The sequence below is a fragment of the Macaca thibetana genome, chromosome 2, assembly GCF_024542745.1.
Source record: "Macaca thibetana thibetana isolate TM-01 chromosome 2, ASM2454274v1, whole genome shotgun sequence".
NCBI lineage: Eukaryota > Metazoa > Chordata > Mammalia > Primates > Cercopithecidae > Macaca > Macaca thibetana.
The window spans coordinates 122000018-122019653 of NC_065579.1; the positions used below are offsets into that span (position 1 = coordinate 122000018).

Consider the following 19636-nt stretch of genomic DNA (forward strand, 5'->3'; position numbering starts at 1 on the left):
TAACTCACCTGGAGGTATTCTCCTTACTGTATTACAACAGTAATAACACTAACAAGTTATTAGTGAGTTTTAATTAGACAAAACTGCCATTCCTTTGCTACCTCACTATACTGTCAAGCACCTATTAAGAATATTACAGTAGTAAGTATTAGCACCTTTTAAATTTACATTAACAATAACAGAGAAATGGGAAAGCAGGAAACGAAAGGAGAGGGGTAAAAATAGCTCACAGATGTCATAATGAACCAAAGTTTAGAGTAACTCAAAAAACCGTCAATCGCTATTTTTTAAATTTTCTAAAAAACTATACTATGCACATCCTGGTTAAAATTGTATGAGTGATAATTTGCCTCTCATCAATTAAAAACGGGGAAATAGGCAAGGCATTAACTCTGCTGTGGCTGAATCCCTGACTGTGCTTTCTTTAAAAGGGGAGAGAGATAATCTACGGAGACTAACCAGTTCAGTGGTTGAGTGATTTCTCCAAGAGTCATCACCAACTCAAAACTTCCCTTAAGTCCTTCTGACTACTGTAACGCTTGCCATCTGCACAAGGTAAAAATCTCCTAGAGGCCAAGTTCCAATCGCTATCCAGCCCACCACTGACCCTCTTTGGTTTCATTCTCCATCGACAAGGAGGACATGGACAGGGTCAACTGTCTAATGCGTTTTAGTGACAGGCCTAATTTTTCATTGAAAAGAGGAGAAAGATCGTTTCCCATTTTTCTCCTTGGCCCATGGATTTGACCAACTCAGGCACCTTAAAAGTCTGCAAAAGCAGGTAGCCCGCAGGAAGTTCACCCGGGGGGGTGAGTTCCTAGTTGGGCTGAAATGGGTTTCCAGGCATGTTTATCACGTGGCCTAAATGTGCTCAGGGTTAGTGTGAGCCGTCTGAAAAGCAGAATTAGTATAGCTGACAATAAAACCTCAGGGCTCCAAAACCCGGTCCGAGAAACTTTTCTTAAACTTGCATCCAGCGCCTGCTTCAGCGCCTTCGCCGTGAGCCTGAGGGGCAGACAGCGGCGACTCCCGTGCTTTGGGCCGCTCACACCCCGAGGCATCCGGGGCCACCCCCGCGCCGCCCCTGCCCCACACTGGAGCGGGGGTCCCTCCTGGACCCGGGCGCGGCGCCGCTGCGCCTCCCGAAGTGGGGCGCCCGGGGGGCCGCGCACGGGGCCAGGCGGAGAGCAAGAGCAGCAGGGAGCTAGGGAAGCCCGGGCAGGCGGGCGCAGCTGTCAGCGCCCGCAGCTCCTGCCTCCACGCTCACCTGGGACCCGACCGCCAGGAAGCGAGGACGCAGTGCTAGGGCTCGCAGAAGCTTCCCGGCCTGCGTTGCCACGGGGGACGCCATCTTAAACAGGAAACCCAGCAAGGGGCAGTAGGGCGGGCGCGGGCAGGGGAAGGAGGCGGAGGAGTGGCGGGAGGAGGGGTCGGAGCAGAAGCAGGCGGGAGGAGGAGGCAGAGGCGGGCCTGGCCAGGCCGGCCCCCTGGGTCTCCGGGGCGCAGGCGTTCCTAAGGTCGCAGAGCTCTCGGTCCCCGACCTGGCCCCGGTTCACGTTGAGCGGTCCCAAGGCCTCAGGGCCTACTGTGCAGTCCGCGGGTTATGGTCCTGAGCAAAGACAGAGCCCGAGCCCTGCGGTCTTGGGGCTCAAACAGTCCCTGGATGGCCAAACAAGCGAATATTCGCCATGGCAGTGGGTGCTGGAAGGGTGGCTCACGTAGCTGACACTCTCCGCAGAGACCCCTGGTCTAGTCTTGGGGTCCCGGAGTCCTATCTGGAACAGTGGTGTTGGAGCTGAGACTTTAAGGAATAGGGACGGGTGAGGAGCCTGCAGCCCAGGGCTTCAGGTGGGTCAAGGAGAGGTCGGGGAGGCTCTCCATCCCTTAGGGAGTTGTGGGTGTTTTGTTTTGTTTTATCCTTAAACCAAGATCAACGTAAAGCTATTAGAGGATTTTAAGCCCAGTAATCAGAATGATAAAAGCGACATTCATCTGGAGTTGTGAACCCCAAATACGTGACACAGGTCTCAATCAATTTAAGAAGTTGGTTTTGCCAAAGTTAAAAACGCGCCTGTGACACAGCCTCAGGAGGTCCTGACGACAAGTGCCTAAGGCGCTCGTGGACACAGCTTGGTTTTATACATTTTAGGGAGATACGAGACATCAATCAATGTACATAAGATGTACATTGGTTTGGTCCGGAAAAGCGAGACAACTGGAAGCAGGGAGGGGCTTCCAGGTTGTCGGTAGATAGGAGACAAAGCATTGCATTCTTTTGGGTTTCTGATGAGCCTTTCCAAAGGAAGCAATCAGCTGTGCATCTATCTCTGTGAGCAGAGGGATGACTTTGAATAGAATGGGAGGCAGGTTTGCCCTAAGCAATTCCCACCTTAACTTTTCCCTTTAGCTTAGTGTTTTGGGGGTCCCAAGAGTATTTCCCTTTCATAGAGTTTACACGAGTCTAACCAATGTACATGTAATAAAAACGACAACAGCAAAGTTACTGAATATGTGCCAAGCACTTGACAAATATAAACCTGTTTAGTCTTCATAGCAACCTTTTAAGCGGGTACAAGTGTACAATTTCCATTTTGCAGAAGAGTAAACGGAGGTGCACAGAGAGGTTAAGTAACTTGCCAGAGGTGGCAGGTCTGATAAGAGATGAGATTCACATCCCTTCCACCCACCCCCAAATTAAGCACTATTTTAGATTTTTTTTTAACCTTACTCATTCTTGAGCATATGATCATGAAAAAAGGTACAATGTAACACAAGTAGACAATTGTTGCTACTAGCTTCTTTCCTAACCTCTCTGTTCGGAAAGTGGGGGAACTGAGGATTTTTATTTCAATATAATTTCTAGCCCATTTCGAGACCTAATTTTACCCACTAGATTTAGCATCTTTTGATGATGATAATGATTGCTTAAATCAATTATTGCCACGATGGTGGCAAAGTGGCAATGGTCTAACTCCATCCTTCCTTTATTAGTTTGTATTCTACTCAGAAAAACTGCGCTGTCTTCCCATCATCTCCACTGATGAAAGAAAAACTTCAGCTGAATTAAATGTAAAAGAGTTTAATTGAGCAATGAACGATTCAAGAATCGGGCAGTCCCCAGAATCACAGATTATCACAGAGACTCCAGTGCAGCCACGTGGTGGAAGAAGATTTATAGACAGAAAAAAGGGGGAAATGATGTACAGAAATCAGAAGTGAGGTACAGAACAGCTGGATTGGTTACAGCTTGGCGTTTACCTTAAACAGTTTGAACACTCAGCAATGTATAAATGGTTGAAATATGGCCACTGGGATTGGCCAAGACTTAGGTATTGTTTTAGGCGCATACTTCTAAGCTAGGTTTTCAATCTTGTCTACCTATTAAGCTAGGTTGCAGTTCGTCCACAAGGACTCAAATATAGAAGTACCGAGTCCTTCTTAGGCCATATTTAGTTCACTTCAACACTATTCTTCAGTGAATTCTTTTATTCACTTGTATCAGTGTGGACTCATGTTTCTTTTTTATTAAATAGCAAACGGATGCTCTTTCCTGATACGTATACTCTGCTGCCTCTGTTTTCAGTCATTTAATCTTCACAGGATCCCTGCAAAAGGGGTCCTACTGTTATTCCCATTTTGCCAGAGAGAAACTGGGCCACAGAGTTCCACATGACATTTACATGACTCTAAGGTCATGTGACTTGCCAAGGGTGACACAGCTTGGGATCAAATTTCCCAAAGCTGGACTCTAATCACTCTCCTTAACACCCTCCTCTTGACGAGACTGGGTTTGAGTTTCCATATTGTTCATCATTAGCCCTACTGGGTCCGCTGGGATAGAGCAAAGACTTGCTAACGTTTGAGAGTGAACGTTTAAACTTGTTGAGAGCTCTGAACATTTTGCCAAAAGGAGGAAGACCACCTATAGAATTAATCAAAGGCTGTTATTTCAGACTTTACTATGCTAAGGGAGTTGGCTACTGTCACTTTCCTTCCAAATGAGACTAGAAGGCATTTGAAAGAAGTGTTTGTTTTATAGAGATAAAGGAGAGACTCTTAAGACAGTCTTTGATTGATGAGTGTTCTTTTAAGATGCGATTTTTCTATTATGGTGGGATTTTTGAAAGTGGAGTGGGGAGAGGCTTTCTGATTGTCATCCAAGTATATTTGGTATTCTTTGGTTCACTGTCTACTGGTGCGTAACTTGGGGACTTTCCAGGCTTATCAGCCTCCTAAGAGTTTTCCTGTCTGACTTGGAAGACTGTCTGATCCTCGGCTCTGGGGTCCAAATCTTTCATCAGCAATTCCTCAGTGTCTTTACTCACATTATCTCTTTGTGCCTTCTCTGCAGCAAGTGGGTAGGGGAGAAGGGACAGAAGGAAGAAAGATAACCATTCATGTAGCATCTCCAGTGCCTAACACTGGACTTGGATTAGAAAAGGTAATCAATAAACATATGTGGAATGAGTTGCATTATAGATTTCCTTGTAAGATTTCTCCCTATTTCTTACTCCCCGCTTCCATCCTCCAACCTCCCCAAAATAGGAATCTAGATTCTACCAGAGTTCTGCCCTGTGCTTTCCTGGAACAAACATTAAGTTTTCAGCCAAACTGGACCTCCACCCACTTGAACACCTGTGGCTAGGGAAATGCCTGCTTCATAGGGTGCCAGTAAGTAGTCAGTGATCAGATGTTACATGTAAAGACCTTGCACAAGTAAAGACTTCATAAATGTTCTTTTTCTTCCTCTAGTGGGTCCATAACAAATATTTGCATGATATCGAATGTTAAACACCAGGGCCAATTTGAGATGTGGATTAGGAGACCCCTGACACTTTGTAATTTATCTTGATAGCACTAGAGAATTACAGAGATGTACAAATGCCAGACAAAAGTATTAAGATGTACAAATGCCAGACAAAAGTATTAAGAGTCTAAAGTGGTTGCCTCCAAGAAGAGGATAGAGAGTAGTGGTCAAGGAACCATTACATTTTGTTTTAGAGTTTCAAGTATTGGGATTCCTGGACTCCATCTCACACTCATGGAATCAGAATCACTTAGGATGGAGACTGGGACCTGCATTTTAAATAATCTTTTCAAAGTGATCTTTAGTTTGAGAAATAAAAAAGCAAACAAACCAAATCATAGGCATGAACTCTCAAGATGTTTCCTGGTGAATCCAAAGATGAGTTACTCTGGTATCCCCCATTTGTTTCCTAAATGTAGGACAAAAAGCTGATAAATCATAGGTGGAGATGATGACCGATGCTTTGAGAGAGCCTTGACACCTGGTACAAAACCCATTCTCTACCCGTGGTCTAAATCAGCTGGGACATGTAGAAGCATTGGCTTAAGGTGAATGAATAGCTATTCTATGCTTTTACTATGTCAAAATGGCAATTGTGAACTGCTTGAACAGTAACTACGGCCATAGGCAATAGCACTATTGAAAGCATTCTGCACTCTCTGGTATCAGATTGAAGCACAAAGTTAGACATCGCAAGTGTTGACTCTACGATTTAAAAACTCCATGGCCCTGGGCAGTTACTTAACAGTCTCAATTCCTTTATCTGTGAAAAGGGGATTATGATATGATAGTACCTATTTTGCCAATGAGATGCATTCTCAAACACTTGAGATCCCAGTGGCTGTTACCTACGATGCCTTCATTATTTGACTAAGAACTCTTTTTTGTGTGTTTATTTCTTTAGTATTTACATCTGTGAGCCTCAGTTTTCCTATTAGTAAAATGAAAGTCAAGTATGACATCTTATTTGAGCTGTGAGTTGACAGTGTAACACTTCTCATAAACTGCATGCATTTGATATATGAAGTTCTAAAACTCTACGATTAAGCTTTGTATTTCTAGCACCTTGGCTATACTGTTTCTTATTCAGTTAATCATTGCAAAAAGAAAAATAAAAACATCAGTAGGCCTACGTGCCTTCTCTTTCATCTTAGCAGTGCCTGTTAACAGTGAAATAATGTGCTCATTTTCATATTCGCACTGGTTACTCCACGGGCCCAGATTTACCAAAGAGACATATCATGAAACCCAGCAAAGGGATACTGCATCTGGCAGTTCCGGTGGTTGTTTACCATTACCTTTTCACTTAAGCATAAAAACTGTTTGACAAATAGTAACTCATTATAACCAGAAGAGTCGAATAGAATTTTTTAAGAAACAACCCTAATTTTCATGAATTACATATTTGAGTTCATGCTGCTGCGTGTCAGGAATGAAAATCACTATTACAATGATGAAATAAAGGGCATCTGTGGATGTCATTTGGTTATTTATTTTTTAATGGATAACAGATTTCTGGAATTTACAGGAGAAGAAACTTTTTGGCCTTTCATTATATGCATAGGTAATAGCCCTGTTGCAATTTGTGACAACCATTTTAACCAGTGCTTCAGTTGTATTGTTTGCCAGTGGCACAGAAAGAATGGTCATTGTGCTTAAGTTATTTTTCCCTCTTCAATAATGCATTAAAATGAATAATTTTGATGGTATTTCTCAGCAGCTTTATTTAAATGACAGTCGGTCCTCTGTATCTGTGGGTTCCACATCTATGACTCAACCAACTGCACATTGAAAATATTCTGGGGAAAAAATAAAAAATAACAATACAATAATAAAAAATGATACAAGTAAAAAAATACAGTGTAGCAACTATTTTCATAGCATTTACATTGTATTTGGTATTACAAGTAATCTAAAAATGACTTAAAGTATACAGGAAGATGTGCATACGTTGTATGGAAATACTATGTCATTTTATATCAGAGATTTGAGCATCCATGAATTTTGTTATCCATGGGAGTTCCTGGAATCAATCCTCCATGGACAGTGAGGGACGACTATGTAAGGTGCCCAGAAGAAAAGGGATTTATGACAAAAAGTGTCTCCTTTGCCAAAACTGAAGTTGCTCAAGAGAAATTCTCACTGCACCCTGGAGAGAATTCACAGCAAGCAAGTTTAGAGCAGTGGTGACAGGTCAAAGTCAAGATGAGAAAGAAGGAAGAGTAAGGAACATCATTAACTTAGGGAAGGCCCAGCTGGAGACAAGGTCAGTGGAACAAGAGAACAAGATGAAATGGTGGAAACAAGGGTGATGATATTCTTTTGGCAGGGAGTTTGGAGCTGGATGAAGAAGATGGTAAAAGCTGAGGAAAGAACATTTACACAAAGGACTATGGATGCTCTTGAACTAAAAGAGAAAAGTAGCATTAGATTGATTGTGGAAAAGAAGTTAGAAATAAAACCTAAATTCCTTTTGCGATTGGAACCTGTGGAGTTCAGCACCTTCAATATTATTAAGAAAGCTTCTTTTAAACAGTAAAGTAAAAATTAAAGGAACATTCTTTTACAAATGTCCTGCCTCATTAGAAAGTGAGCAGCCACAGCACTGATTCTTTTTCTTCTTCTCTTTTTTGTTTTTTGAGATGGAGTCTTGCTTTGTCACCCAGGCTGGAGTGCAGTGGCATGATCATAGCTCACTGCAGCTTTGAGCTCCTGGGCTCATGCAATCCTCCCACCTCAGCTTCCTGAGTAGCTGGGACTGCATATATATGCCACCATGCCCAGCTAATTAAAAAATATATGTTTTTATAGAGATAGAGGCTCACTGTGTTGCCCAGGCTGGTCTTAAACGACCGGACTCAAGCTATTCTCCCTCCTCAGCCTCCCAAAGTTATGGGATTACAGGCAAGAGCCACTGTACCCAGCCACAGGCCATGGTTCTTAGCTTAGGTATGTAACAGAATTCCTTTGGGCCATCCTCTCCAGAAATTCTGATTCAGTAGGTCTGTCTTGGGGCTTAAGGATCCGCATTCTTATAAATAATGCCCCCACTCCACTGTCTTTGTTGTAGGTGGTTCATGCTTCATGGTTGGAGAAACACCAACATTAGCCAGGCGCGGTGGCTCAAGCCTATAATCCCAGCACCTTGGGAGGCCGACGCAGGCAGATCACTTGAGGTCAGGAGTTCAAGACCAGCCTGGCCAACATGGTGAAATCCCATCTCTCCTGAAAATACAGAAATTAGCCAGGCATGGTGGCAGGCGCCTATAATCCCAGCTACTTGGGAGGCAGGGGCAGGAGAATCACTTGAATTCAGGAGACGGAGATTGCAGTGAGCAGAGATCATGCTGCTGCACTCCAACCGAATGACAGAGCAAGACTCCGTCTCGAAAAATAAATAAATACATAAATAAATAAATAAAGAAGCGCCAGCATCGAAGGTAGCACTTTGGCATAGCTAGAGGGAAGATCAGCAGCTATCCAATTCCCACCTTTCACATTCCTTTCACATTTTGTCTTCCCTTTCTTCCCGTACTTCTACCATCCTCCTCAAACTTTCCCCATCCCCTCTAAAACCTAATTTACTACATGACAGCAAGGAGAATGGACTGAGGCTCCAAAAGATGCCTCTATGCTCTTCCCTCTATCTGAAACACCCTTCCATGCTGTTCACCAGCATGAGTTTCTCTCATCCTTTGAGTTTCAGTCACCCCCTTCAGGAAGCCTCCCTGAAGCAGAAGCTAGGGGTATCTCAGTGGTTATTAGAGGTTTGTTACTGCATTTGCTACTTGTCTGCTTCATCCTTCAGGATTTTAAAATCTGCAATGACAAGGACCGTGTTTTTGCATTGTTATTACTCTGCCCACAGTACAGTGCCTGGAAGACAGGAGGTGCCCAACTGCTATTGACTGGATGGGTAAATAAATAAAGATGAAGCTGGTGCAAAAATATCCCTAATTAGAAGATGCAAAGATTCATGAGTGTCTAGAAATCTGCCAGTAGTCCCCAGTGAGAAAGGAAGTGGAGGCCCATGAAGGGAAATAACCTGCCCTGTGTGACGCACTACACTAGTTGTTTTTATATACAGTTTCTCAGAGTCCTTGGACACCTTAGAGCTCCACCTCGCTCTTTCTCCTTCCCCCTCCTTTTATTGAACACTTAGGTGCTTTCTGAATGCTTTACAAAAATTATCTTAATCCTCGCCACCGACGTATTTTACAGACGTACAAACTGAGTCTTAAAGCAGAGAATAAGTGGCCTGATGTAATGAATAGGAGAAGACCAATTCCAATCAATCTGGAATTGATTCTAGGCCAGAACTGTCCAATAGAACTTCCTGCAATGAGGAAAATATTCTATATCTGTGCTGTACATTATCACAGTCGTTAGCCCTATGTGGCTATTGAATATTTGAAATATGGCTGGTGCGACTGAGAAGATCAATTTTTAATTTCATTTCATTTTATTTAATTTATACTTAAGTTTGAATAGCCACACATGGCTAGTGGCTACCATACTGGTCAACACAGGCTATCTAATTCTGATGTACAATCTCTGCATCATCATTCCATTTTCTAAAGTGGGTTTCTCCCATAGCAGTCGTTAAAACAACAATTTGGATACAAAGAGATTATTTAAGAGGTGATCCTAGACAGCAGGAGAAGGATTGAGGAAGTGAGATGGAGAAGGTGAAAACTAATAAAAGACTACATTGATAGGGTGTAGGCACTTGAGGTTTTTTTGTTTGTTTGTTTGTTTTTTGGAAACCTTCGAGAGACTTATGGAAAATGCTATACAATTGTTTCATTGAGGAGCACAGAACTGATCATGTTTATTCACCAACTCTCATGCCTTATTGATTGAAGGATGCTCTTAGGGGCATTCACACCTGCTCTGAACTCCTTCTTCGTCTCCAGCCTGCCTCCCCTATGGGCCCTTTCATGGCCCTATACCTAGATAAAGCCTTAGGGCCAAGAGATTCAGGTGCTCGAGGCTGGGTCTATCCGCCTGAGCTGCAAATAACTTCCAGGGTGGATCAAGGGGGATGTGGGGTCAAGGTAGACTATATTGCCTCTCATTTACAATGAACCATATTAGATCATTTTAGTGTTTTATTTGGAATAGGAAAAGAGGCATTTGAGTCTGTTAGAAAAAAAGGTTCTGTATTTTGAAAAAAAGTTTTGGAACTATAGCTCTAAACTATATTCCTACCTGTTTTCCTGACCACCTCAATTACTAACTTGTGTCCTGTTCCATATTATTTCTAGCACAGCATGGATTCTCTAAACATTCCTGCAGTCTGGGCCCTGCAATGTAGCTGTAAAAATGCTGCCCTGGGATTTTCTCAGTGCAGACATAAGGAGACTCAAGCATTCTAGAAAGTGTTTGTTTGGTTGACTTTTATTGATGTGTATAAAAAGATTAGAGACAGCAAGAGAAGAAAATCTGAGAGAACCTATACTTGGTTTAAAAAAAAAAAAAAAGATTTTACAGCAGAAGTAGATAGAAGTGGTGCAAATAATGATTTCTCCTCTTCTGATATCAAGCTTTGTTAAGTTCCTGGAAAAGCAAACGTGATTATGACAGAAGTAAATTGACTGAAAGCCAAGTCAAAGAGGCAGATCAGCTTCTGAAGGAGGTCTGCTCACTTCAGCAAAGAAAGCAGGGCAAAGAATCCTAGCCTTGTCACCTAGTTAGGCCCCTAGTTCCTACAACCATGGGCTGAAATAATGTGGAGAACTCTTGATATTGTAGGCAAAATGAATGTTAGCAGAGTTCCATCAGAGATAATGGCTGGCCATGAGCTAAAGAGAGTTTAGCCACCACAAAGAAGAACCTGCCTGTGGAGATATCTCTAAGCTAAAAGCCGCTGCAAGTTTCCTTTCAAAATTCTACCTTGAAAATTTGAAATAACCTCAGATCAGTTAGCCAAAGAGTTTCCAGAAGAGTGAAGTTCATAATGCCACAAGGAAAAAACTAGAGGGAGACTAAAGTAAAATTTCATTTTTAAATTTTAATTCATCTAGCTGAGGTTGGAAAGAGTAAAATTTTTACATGAAAATATTAAGTATCTAGAAACTCTTATAAAAAGAAAAATTAAAAAGCACAATGATAGACAAAAAGGATGAGAATAAACAATTCAGAAAAAAAGATAGACGTGACCTATAAACAAGAAAAAAATGGCTAACTTCCCTGACTGCATTGAAGAAATGCAAAATAAAATATAATACTGCCTATTAAAGTTGTACATTTTTAAATAAATTAAAATGCCCAATGTGGATACAATTGTGGAGGCAGTGAGCACTCTCCTTCCTGTTGGTAGAAGTGGAAACTGAATTGTTACATCCTTCTAAAGGATAATTTGGCAATCTATTAATATATTCAGATCCTAGAATAGTTTAAAGCCTCTAGTCCAATAATTTATTCTATCTATATGTTGTCTGTTCATATATTTTCTCTTTATATATCTATAATCTGTATCTACATATATATCTAGCCTACTGCCTATCTTTGTAAATAAAGTTTTATTGGAACTCAGCCATACCTGTTGGTGCATGTATTGTCTATGGCTGCTTTCCACCTGCAATAGTAGAATTCAGTAGTGACCCTGGAGACCATACAACTAAAAACATGTAATATGCAGCCCTTTGCAGAAAAAGTTGCTAAGCCCTGCACCAGAATATAAACTCATTGACATGTAAGCTCAATGAGTGCAAATAATTTGTCTGCTTTGCTTGCTGTTGCATTCCCAATGGCTAGAACAGTGCCTGGCACACAGTAGATGCTCAATAAATATTAGTGAAATCATCAGTTGCTCCTGTTAAAGTATATTCATATTGTTTTTACATTTACTGGGTTTTGAGTTTTACAAATAATGTTGCAGTGAACACAGATCTTTGCTTACTTTTGCAATTGTATCAGACAAAATATTTTAAAAAAATAGTTAACAACTTTAACAACTTGGAAAAATACTGTTGGTATCTCAAATTTTTAAAATAGACTAAAACTTTTATAGATGACTCTAAACTTTGTTTTTAAAACTCCGTGTGTGTGTGTGTGTGTGTGTGTGTGTGTGTGTGTGTGTGTTTATGTGTGGTAACTATAAATAATTTGAAGGCTAGGAGGTGGGTGGGGTGATTTTCATTTCCTTTCTTTTCTTTTTTTTTCTTTTCTTTTTTTGAGATGGAGTCTCGCTCTGTTGCCCAGGCTGGAGCGCAGTAGTGCAATCTCAGCTCACTGCAACATCTGCCTCCCAGGTTCAAGTCATTCTCCTGCCTCAGCCTCCTGAGTAGCTGGGATTACAGGTGTACGCCACCACGCCCACCTAATTTTTGTATTTTTAGTAGAGACCAGATTTTACCATGTTGGTCAGGCTGTTCTTGAACTTCTGACCTTATGATCCACCTGCCTCAACCTCCCAAAGTGCTGGGATTACAGGCATGAGCCACCACGCCTGGCCCATTTCCTTTACTTTCTAACCTTTCTACAATGAACACAAATTGATAGGAAAAAAAGAAAATCTATTTCTCTAAAAAAATTAAAAGATCCTTTTCCTTTTGTGACTTCCATGTCCTTTTTTTTTTTTTTTTTTTTTTAACTGTAATGCTTTCCATTACTACAAATGAAATCCAAATTCTTCCACCTAATGCTTCATTCTATAGAGCCTCTGGTTTAAGTATGTATTTCTGACTGTCTCTGCAATGACTCTCCTGCACTGATGGTTTATTTACCCAGACTGTGATATTCTTTGTCCTCAGAAAAGGCCATATACATTCTACTTTGGCACAGGTATTCACAGCTTTTGACCTGTCCAGAATGCTGCCCTTTCCACCACCTTCCTGAGCCCACTGCTGCAGTGCTTAGCTCTTTCCAGTAGCCTTCCTCAGTCCTTCTCACAGTCAAATCCTCTGCCTCTAACCTCCTGCAGCATCTAAACCCAGTTGCCTTCAGGAGACAAAGCAAAGAAATCTAAATGAATAAATTAAGCCAAACAAGGGAATAAGGAGTCATGGGAGCCTTGGTAACATGTATGTGTCCTATCTAAAAGCAGTCAAATAAAATAAAGAACTGAACAATGAGATCGCTTGGACTCGGGAAGGGGGACATCACACACCGGGGCCTATCATGGGGAGGGGGGAGGGGGGAGGGATTGCATTGGGAGTTATACCTGATGTAAATGACGAGTTGATGGGTGCTGACGAGTTCATGGGTGCAGCACACCAACATGGCACAAGTATACATATGTAACAAACCTGCACGTTATGCACATGCACCCTAGAACTTAAAGTATAATAATAAAAAATAATAATAATAAAAAAAGAAGACCAAACAAAGGCAAGGATGTTGACTAAATTTGCCCTGTAGACCATGACGTTATACTGCCTGATCTTATAACCTATTTGAAACTTTACTTTAAAGCCCATGGAGTTCAGGAATGCAGAGAGAGCTGGGGGAAAGTAAGAATTAACTTCAGTTCATCATAGCATGATTCACAATAGCAAAGACATGGAATTAACCTAGGTGTCCATCAATGGTGGATTGGATAAAGAAAATATGGTACAGGTACACTATGGAATACTATGCAGCCATAAAAAAGTATCATTTCCTTTGCAGCAACATGAGTGTAGCTGGAGACCATTATCCTAAGCAAATTAACATAGGAAAGCCAAATAGCACATGTTCTCACTTGTAAGTTGGAGTTAAGTATTGGGTACACATGAACATAAAGATGGAAACAAGAGACACTGGGGACTGCCAGAGTGGGGAGAGAGGAAAAGGGACAAGGGCTGAAAAACTGCCTATTGGGTACTATGCCCACTACCTAGGTGATGGGCTCCTTCATACCCCAAACCTCAGCATCACACAATATAACCACGGAACAGACACCCCTGAATGCACATGCACCCCCTGAATCTAAGGTAAGTTCAAGTTATTAAAAAAAAAAAGATGAAGATGGAGATAGGTTGATAATGAGAGAAGAACAAGCGGTTCTGGGATTAAAGAGAAAGGTGAGGCTAGGGCTTAAGAACGGAGTAAGGGTGTCTGTGGTAGAAGATATACAGTAATTTTTTAAATGAAATTCTAATATTTTATTTTTTAAGATACAATAAAATATCTCTAGTATTACTATGAGTTAATCAAAACAGTCCAAGAAAAGATTGCTTCTTATTTATTTATTTATTTATTTATTTATTTATTTTGAGACAAAGTCTCACTCTGTTGCCCAGGTTGGAGTGCAGTGGCATGAACTCTGCTCACTGTGACCTCCACCTCCCAGTTTCAAGTGATTCTCCTGCCTCAGCCTCCCAAGTAGCTGCAACTACAGGTACTCACCACCACACCCAGCTAATTTTTCTATTTTTAGCAGAGACAGGGTTTCACCATGTTGGCCAGGCTACTCTCGAACTCCTGACCTCAAGTGATCCACACACCTCGGCCTCCCAAAGTGCTAGGATTACAGGTGTGAGCCACCAAGCCCAGTCTCTTGCTTTATCTTCTATATCTGCCCCAAACTTCTGCCTGTTGTAACAAAAACAATAAATGGCTAAGCTGTGTTGGATCTATGTTATGTTCAGGCACTGTGCTAAGCAGTTTTACTAGAAATGTCTACCTCATTTCGTTCTCCGAATAGCTTTAGGAGGTAAGTGCTATCGCACTGTTACAAAATTAGAAGGAAAACATACAGAGGAGCAAAGTAGTTTACCTTAGATGACATGGCTAAGAGGTTTCAGGACTGACATTTTAACCTAGACTCCAGTCTAGAGTAGTTCCTTTTGTTTCTCCGGGGTACAGCTCTGAGGTAAAAGAAAGGGAAGATTTGGTAACAAGGGTGTAAATGAGAATTTAATTCCCTCTGCACTATTGTCCTTTTGGGCTGGACCATTCTTTGTTGTGGGGGGCTGTCCTATGCATAGTGGGATATTTAGCATCATCCCTGGCCTCTACCATTATATGCAGTAGCCAATGCCCCCTCCTTTACACTTGTGACAATTCAAAATCTTTCTGGATACTGTAATGCCAAATATCCCCTGGAAGCAGGTGATATGGTTTGGCTGTGTCTTCATCCAAATCTCATCTTGAATTGTAGCTTCCATAATCCCCACTTGTTGTGGGTAGTTACTGAATCATGGGGATGGGTTTTTCCCATGCTGTTCTCATGATAGTGAGTAAGTCTCAGGAGATCTTATAAAGATGGCTTTATAAAGGGCAGTTCCCCTGCACATACTCTTGCCTGCTGCCATGTAAGACGTGCCTTTTGTCTTCTGCCATGATTGTGAGGCCTCCACAGCCATGTGGAACTGTGAGACCATTCAACCTTTCTTTATAAATTACCCAGTCTCGGGTATTTCTTCATAGCAGTATGAAAAGGGACTAATACACAAGGGTGGGGAGGAAGAGTAAAATCTCCCCTGGTTGAGGACCAGTATTATAAATATTTGTTCTTAGAGCAGAAATACTGTAACACTTAATATTGCCAATCTCACCTTTTTGACCTTTAATAATCCAAGATATATCTCCTCCCTCCACTAAAAAACCCACTAAAAACAACAGAGATTATTGCATGAAATGTTTTATTTTCATATATCTCATCTTTTAGAGTGGATTAATTTTTTAAAAATATAACAAGAGAGAAGCAAAAAGTTTTAACTCATCAAGCAATCATTAAATGAATTAAAATAGTAATTCCAATGTCATTAGTTTGATTTTAGCCAAGCCGAGGAAGCACTATTCTAATATTCTGCACAAAATAGCAAATTTCAATTTGAAAATTCTCCAAGCCATTAATGGTCCTGCTATCCATCTGATTTAGTAAGGGTTCAGAGGATTTGTGAGCTAAACTTTCTCAGGAAGTCATTTTTATGCTATCAGCATTAGCCTGTGCCATTAAGATTAGCTTTTCCTTGATACAAGGAGTTTTTATGTTATTGTCTGTGTCTTGTGGAAAATAATAATTTTTAATGAAAGAAACCTAAGATTAGCTCCAAATTCCCCCAGTGTGATTTCATCTCATCAGTCTTTGCAAGGGGAGAGTTTGGTGTTCCAAAGAAAATCAATTCAAACTACTAAAAACAACTGAAAAGTATGAAAAACATTTTTAAATATTTGAGTATGACTTAAAATACATGCTTTATTTATTGGTCAGTGTGAACAACCCCAGAAGGAAAAAGAGTGCTGTTGTTAAAGGTATCTGGCATCATGGACCCAACCATCACCAGGAGTTTCTCACTTCATCTCTGGTGAGTTTCTCTATTTAGCATTCCTCTTTCGAAGCAGTGGTTTTCTCAAGATGAGGAACCTAGGAGCTCCAGTGTCACATCCATACTTCCCTTTGACCAAAGAGGAAAGACAGCCCCAGCTCAAGTCTCAAAATATCTAAAAGACCCTCATGAGGTCAGCTGAGGTCCCAGATGTATTGCTGGAAATCTCAGTGGCCAAAGAGATGGCTGCTATGCCATTTGAAGTCAGATTCAGGTACAAGAGGTTTTATTAAGGAAAATTTCTCAGTAGAAAATGGTAAGGGAATAAGAAGGCAGGATAAGGAAGAGAAAATTACTGGTCAAAGCTGCAATTTCAGATGAAGCACCAGCCTAGGCCCACAGAGCGCTTAGAGCATAAATTGCATGTCAGAGTTTGTCCCCTCTCACAGCAAGGGAGCTGGGCAAAACATCACTGTGCCCGTCATTGGTTACAGTTTGCCTTGGTCAGCAGGATGTAAACCCCGGCTCTCTATAGGCAAGTTAGCTCAAAGGCAATCCTCTGAAGAAGGTTGCAGGTGCAAACTTTGCAGCAAAAGGAAGAAGTAGTTGGGGACTGGGCACACAGCATTTGGTAGAAGGGATCTGAAAGGGCCACATGGTGTTCCCTGCACATGCCAGTTCCTAAGGGTCCAAAGTGTTGGGTCTGTATGATTGGCAACCCCAATAAGCACCATGCTTTTGAGCCAGGTAGGAGAGGTTTACCAAAAGAGGGACAATGCTGTTGCTCTTTTGAAGAAGAAAGAAGTGATGGGCAGACAAAATCTGTATAGCTTCAGCTGATTTGGACTTACCAAATTTGACCCCAAGCAAGTTGCATTAAGGTCCGATAAACACACACTTAGAAAAGGACAGTTGCATTTACTGAGCATCTAATACTGTTTTATCAACAGCTTTATTGTAGTAAAATTTGCATACAATAAATGGCATGCATTTAAAGTGCACAATGTGATAAATTTTGACATATGTATACATCCATGAAGCCGGCACCACAATCAAGGTAATGAAAATCTCGTTTACCCCAGAAGTTTCCTGTGCCATCTCACTCCTCTGTATTCCTCCATCCTCAGGTAATCTCTCATATGCTTTCTATCACTATAGATTATTATGTATTTTCTAAAATGTTATATAAATAGAATCCTAGAGTATATACTCTCTTTTGTCTGTTGTATTTATTTTGAGATTAATTCATGTTGGTTTCTGCATCAGTCGTTCATTCTTTTTTATTGCTGAGTAGCATTCTGTTGTAAAGATGTACCACAATTTGTTTGTCTGTTCAGCTGTTGATGGCCTCTAACACTTTTATATGTCATGTTACATTTATATGTCATATTCTTTTCACACAACTGTGAGGTAAGTCTTATTATGCCCATTTTAGGGAAGATGCATTTAGACTTCAGAGAGAGAAACTAAGTTACCTAATTGCTCAGCTAATAAGAAGCAGAGCTTAGATCTCTGTTTTTTAACTCAATAAAGCCTATTTTTTTCTTATCTCACCATCTTTCTAAGCACAGATCTGCACACAAAGTTAGACACTCATTAGTTGATTTTTATCTACTCTAATTAGCACAGCTTACATATTCAGAAAAGCTTCTCCAATTTTATGCACTTACTTTCAGCTTTGATGCTGTATTTATACCACAGTTGGGAAATAACCTATTTTCTTCTCTCTTTTCTCTTCAAAATAATAAACCAGAAGAATTCAGTATCCAAAATTTGGTCATTTTTACTCTACTATACTGAACGATTAGCCCATTTTACTATCATGCCAAATGGCTCACAATTTAACAAATCAACAGTAAGCGTGCTCTATTCAGATGCCTTGAAATTTCAAAGTAAGATGGCAAAGGATACTAGATGAAAAACATTAAGAATTTCAGCAGATTTTGCAGTGATGAAACTTTATCTTACCTCTTAGAAAATGCCATTGCAACGGTGAAAACCCCATCTCTAGTAAAAAAAAAAAAAATACAAAAAATCAGCCTGGTGTGGTGGCGGGTGCCTGTAGTCCTAGCTACTCGGGAGGCTGAGGCAGGAGAATGGCGTGAACCCGGGAGGCGGAGCTTGCAGTGAGCCGAGATTGCGCCACTGCATTCCAGCCTGGGCGACAGAGCAAGACTCTGTCTCAAAAAAAAAAAAAAAAAAAAAAAAAAAATGCCATTGCACTGACTTTAGTGCCCTAAACTTCTAAATTGCATTTCACTTACATGTTTTCACTTGTGTATGTACAGTCTCCCCAATTCAATTGTGAACCCTTTGAGAGCATCTAGCAAGCCAACTCTGTATAAAATCTAGATGTCCAAGTTCAAAGCTCTAATTCCACTCAACCCAGATGGTATACTTTCTAATCCTGTTGGCCTAATGTTTCCAAATGGAAAGAATACAATTAGAAAGATTTTACTTGAGTTATAGAAGCCTCATAAAGCAGTGAGAGCCTAGAAGCTAAGGAGTCATGGGGAAGTTAAATAAAGCCTTAGTCATGAAGATCCTGTTTAAGCTCTGTCTATATCCCCTAAGTGCTTGCCTCTGTAATCAGCTTACTGAAAACCCTTTAATTCTCTCCACCTAAGGTCATTTCTCTGTCTTTGGAAACAAGCTTGGCCAGCATGCAGGGCAGGCTAGAAGTGCAGAAAGGTTAATGCTCCAGGAATCAATCCTAAACCAATAACAGAGAGTTGGTAGATAAGTACCCTAGCACCTTTGCTTCTGGGGATGGGTAATTCTAAAGCTGTTCTACTTTGTTTTGAGTTCCCCCAGTGAGTTGGGTTCTGTTACCCACAGCAGTTACCTGCTCAAGACATCACCCTTTATTATCTTCCTTCTCTGTCTTATGTCTCAGCTTTTCGCCCTGTGTGTCTTGGAATCACTTCTCAAATAAGCTTCTAGCACCAAAATCCCTGTCTCAGAGGCTAATACTGGGGAAAGCCAAAGACAGACGTTAACCACCATGGTACGTGTATAACATGTTGGGTTAAATATTTTATATACATTTATCCGTTCAATCCCCATAATGAAGATAAGAGGTGGATATTTTTATTCTCATTTGATGAATGAACGAATCGAAGTCTGAAAAATTTACCCATGTTTACACCTTACGTGGCAAAGTCAGGTGCCCCGCACCCCCAAATGAGTGAATCCCAACCCTATGTTTTGTATTTTTGTTTTTTTGGTTTTTCTGAGACAGAGTCTTGCTCTGTCACCCAGGCTGGAGTGCAGTGGTGTGATCTTGGCTAACTACAACCTCTGTCTCCTGGGTTTAAGAGATTCTCATGCCTCAGCCTCCCAAGTAGCTGGGATTACAGGCACCCACCACCACACCCGGCTAATTTTTGTAATTTTAGTAGAGACAGGGTTTCACCATGTTGGCCAGGCTGGTCTCCAACTGCTGACCTCAGGTGATCTGCCCGCCTTGGCCTCCCAAAGTACTGGGATTACAGGCATGAGTGACCATGCCCTGCCTCAACCCTATGTTTTATACACTATAAAAAGTCTCAAGCTAGCTTCCTTGGAATTGTGGAGTACAAAATTAACACAACTTCACCTGTTAGCACTGGAAAATGTCAACATCTTTTTC

General features: G+C 41.1%; 1 protein-coding gene across 1 annotated transcript in view; it reads right to left on the reverse strand.

Annotated features, from left to right (window-relative positions):
• The window catches only part of SUCLG2 (succinate-CoA ligase GDP-forming subunit beta), a 257299-nt gene extending 255881 nt beyond the window's left edge, over positions 1-1418 (reverse strand). The window contains exon 1 of the mRNA XM_050781306.1: positions 1268-1418. Coding sequence (XP_050637263.1) covers positions 1268-1351 — 84 coding nt within the window. The 5' untranslated portion in view covers positions 1352-1418. The remainder of the gene's footprint in view (positions 1-1267) is intronic.
• Positions 1419-19636: the final 18218 nt, after the last annotated feature.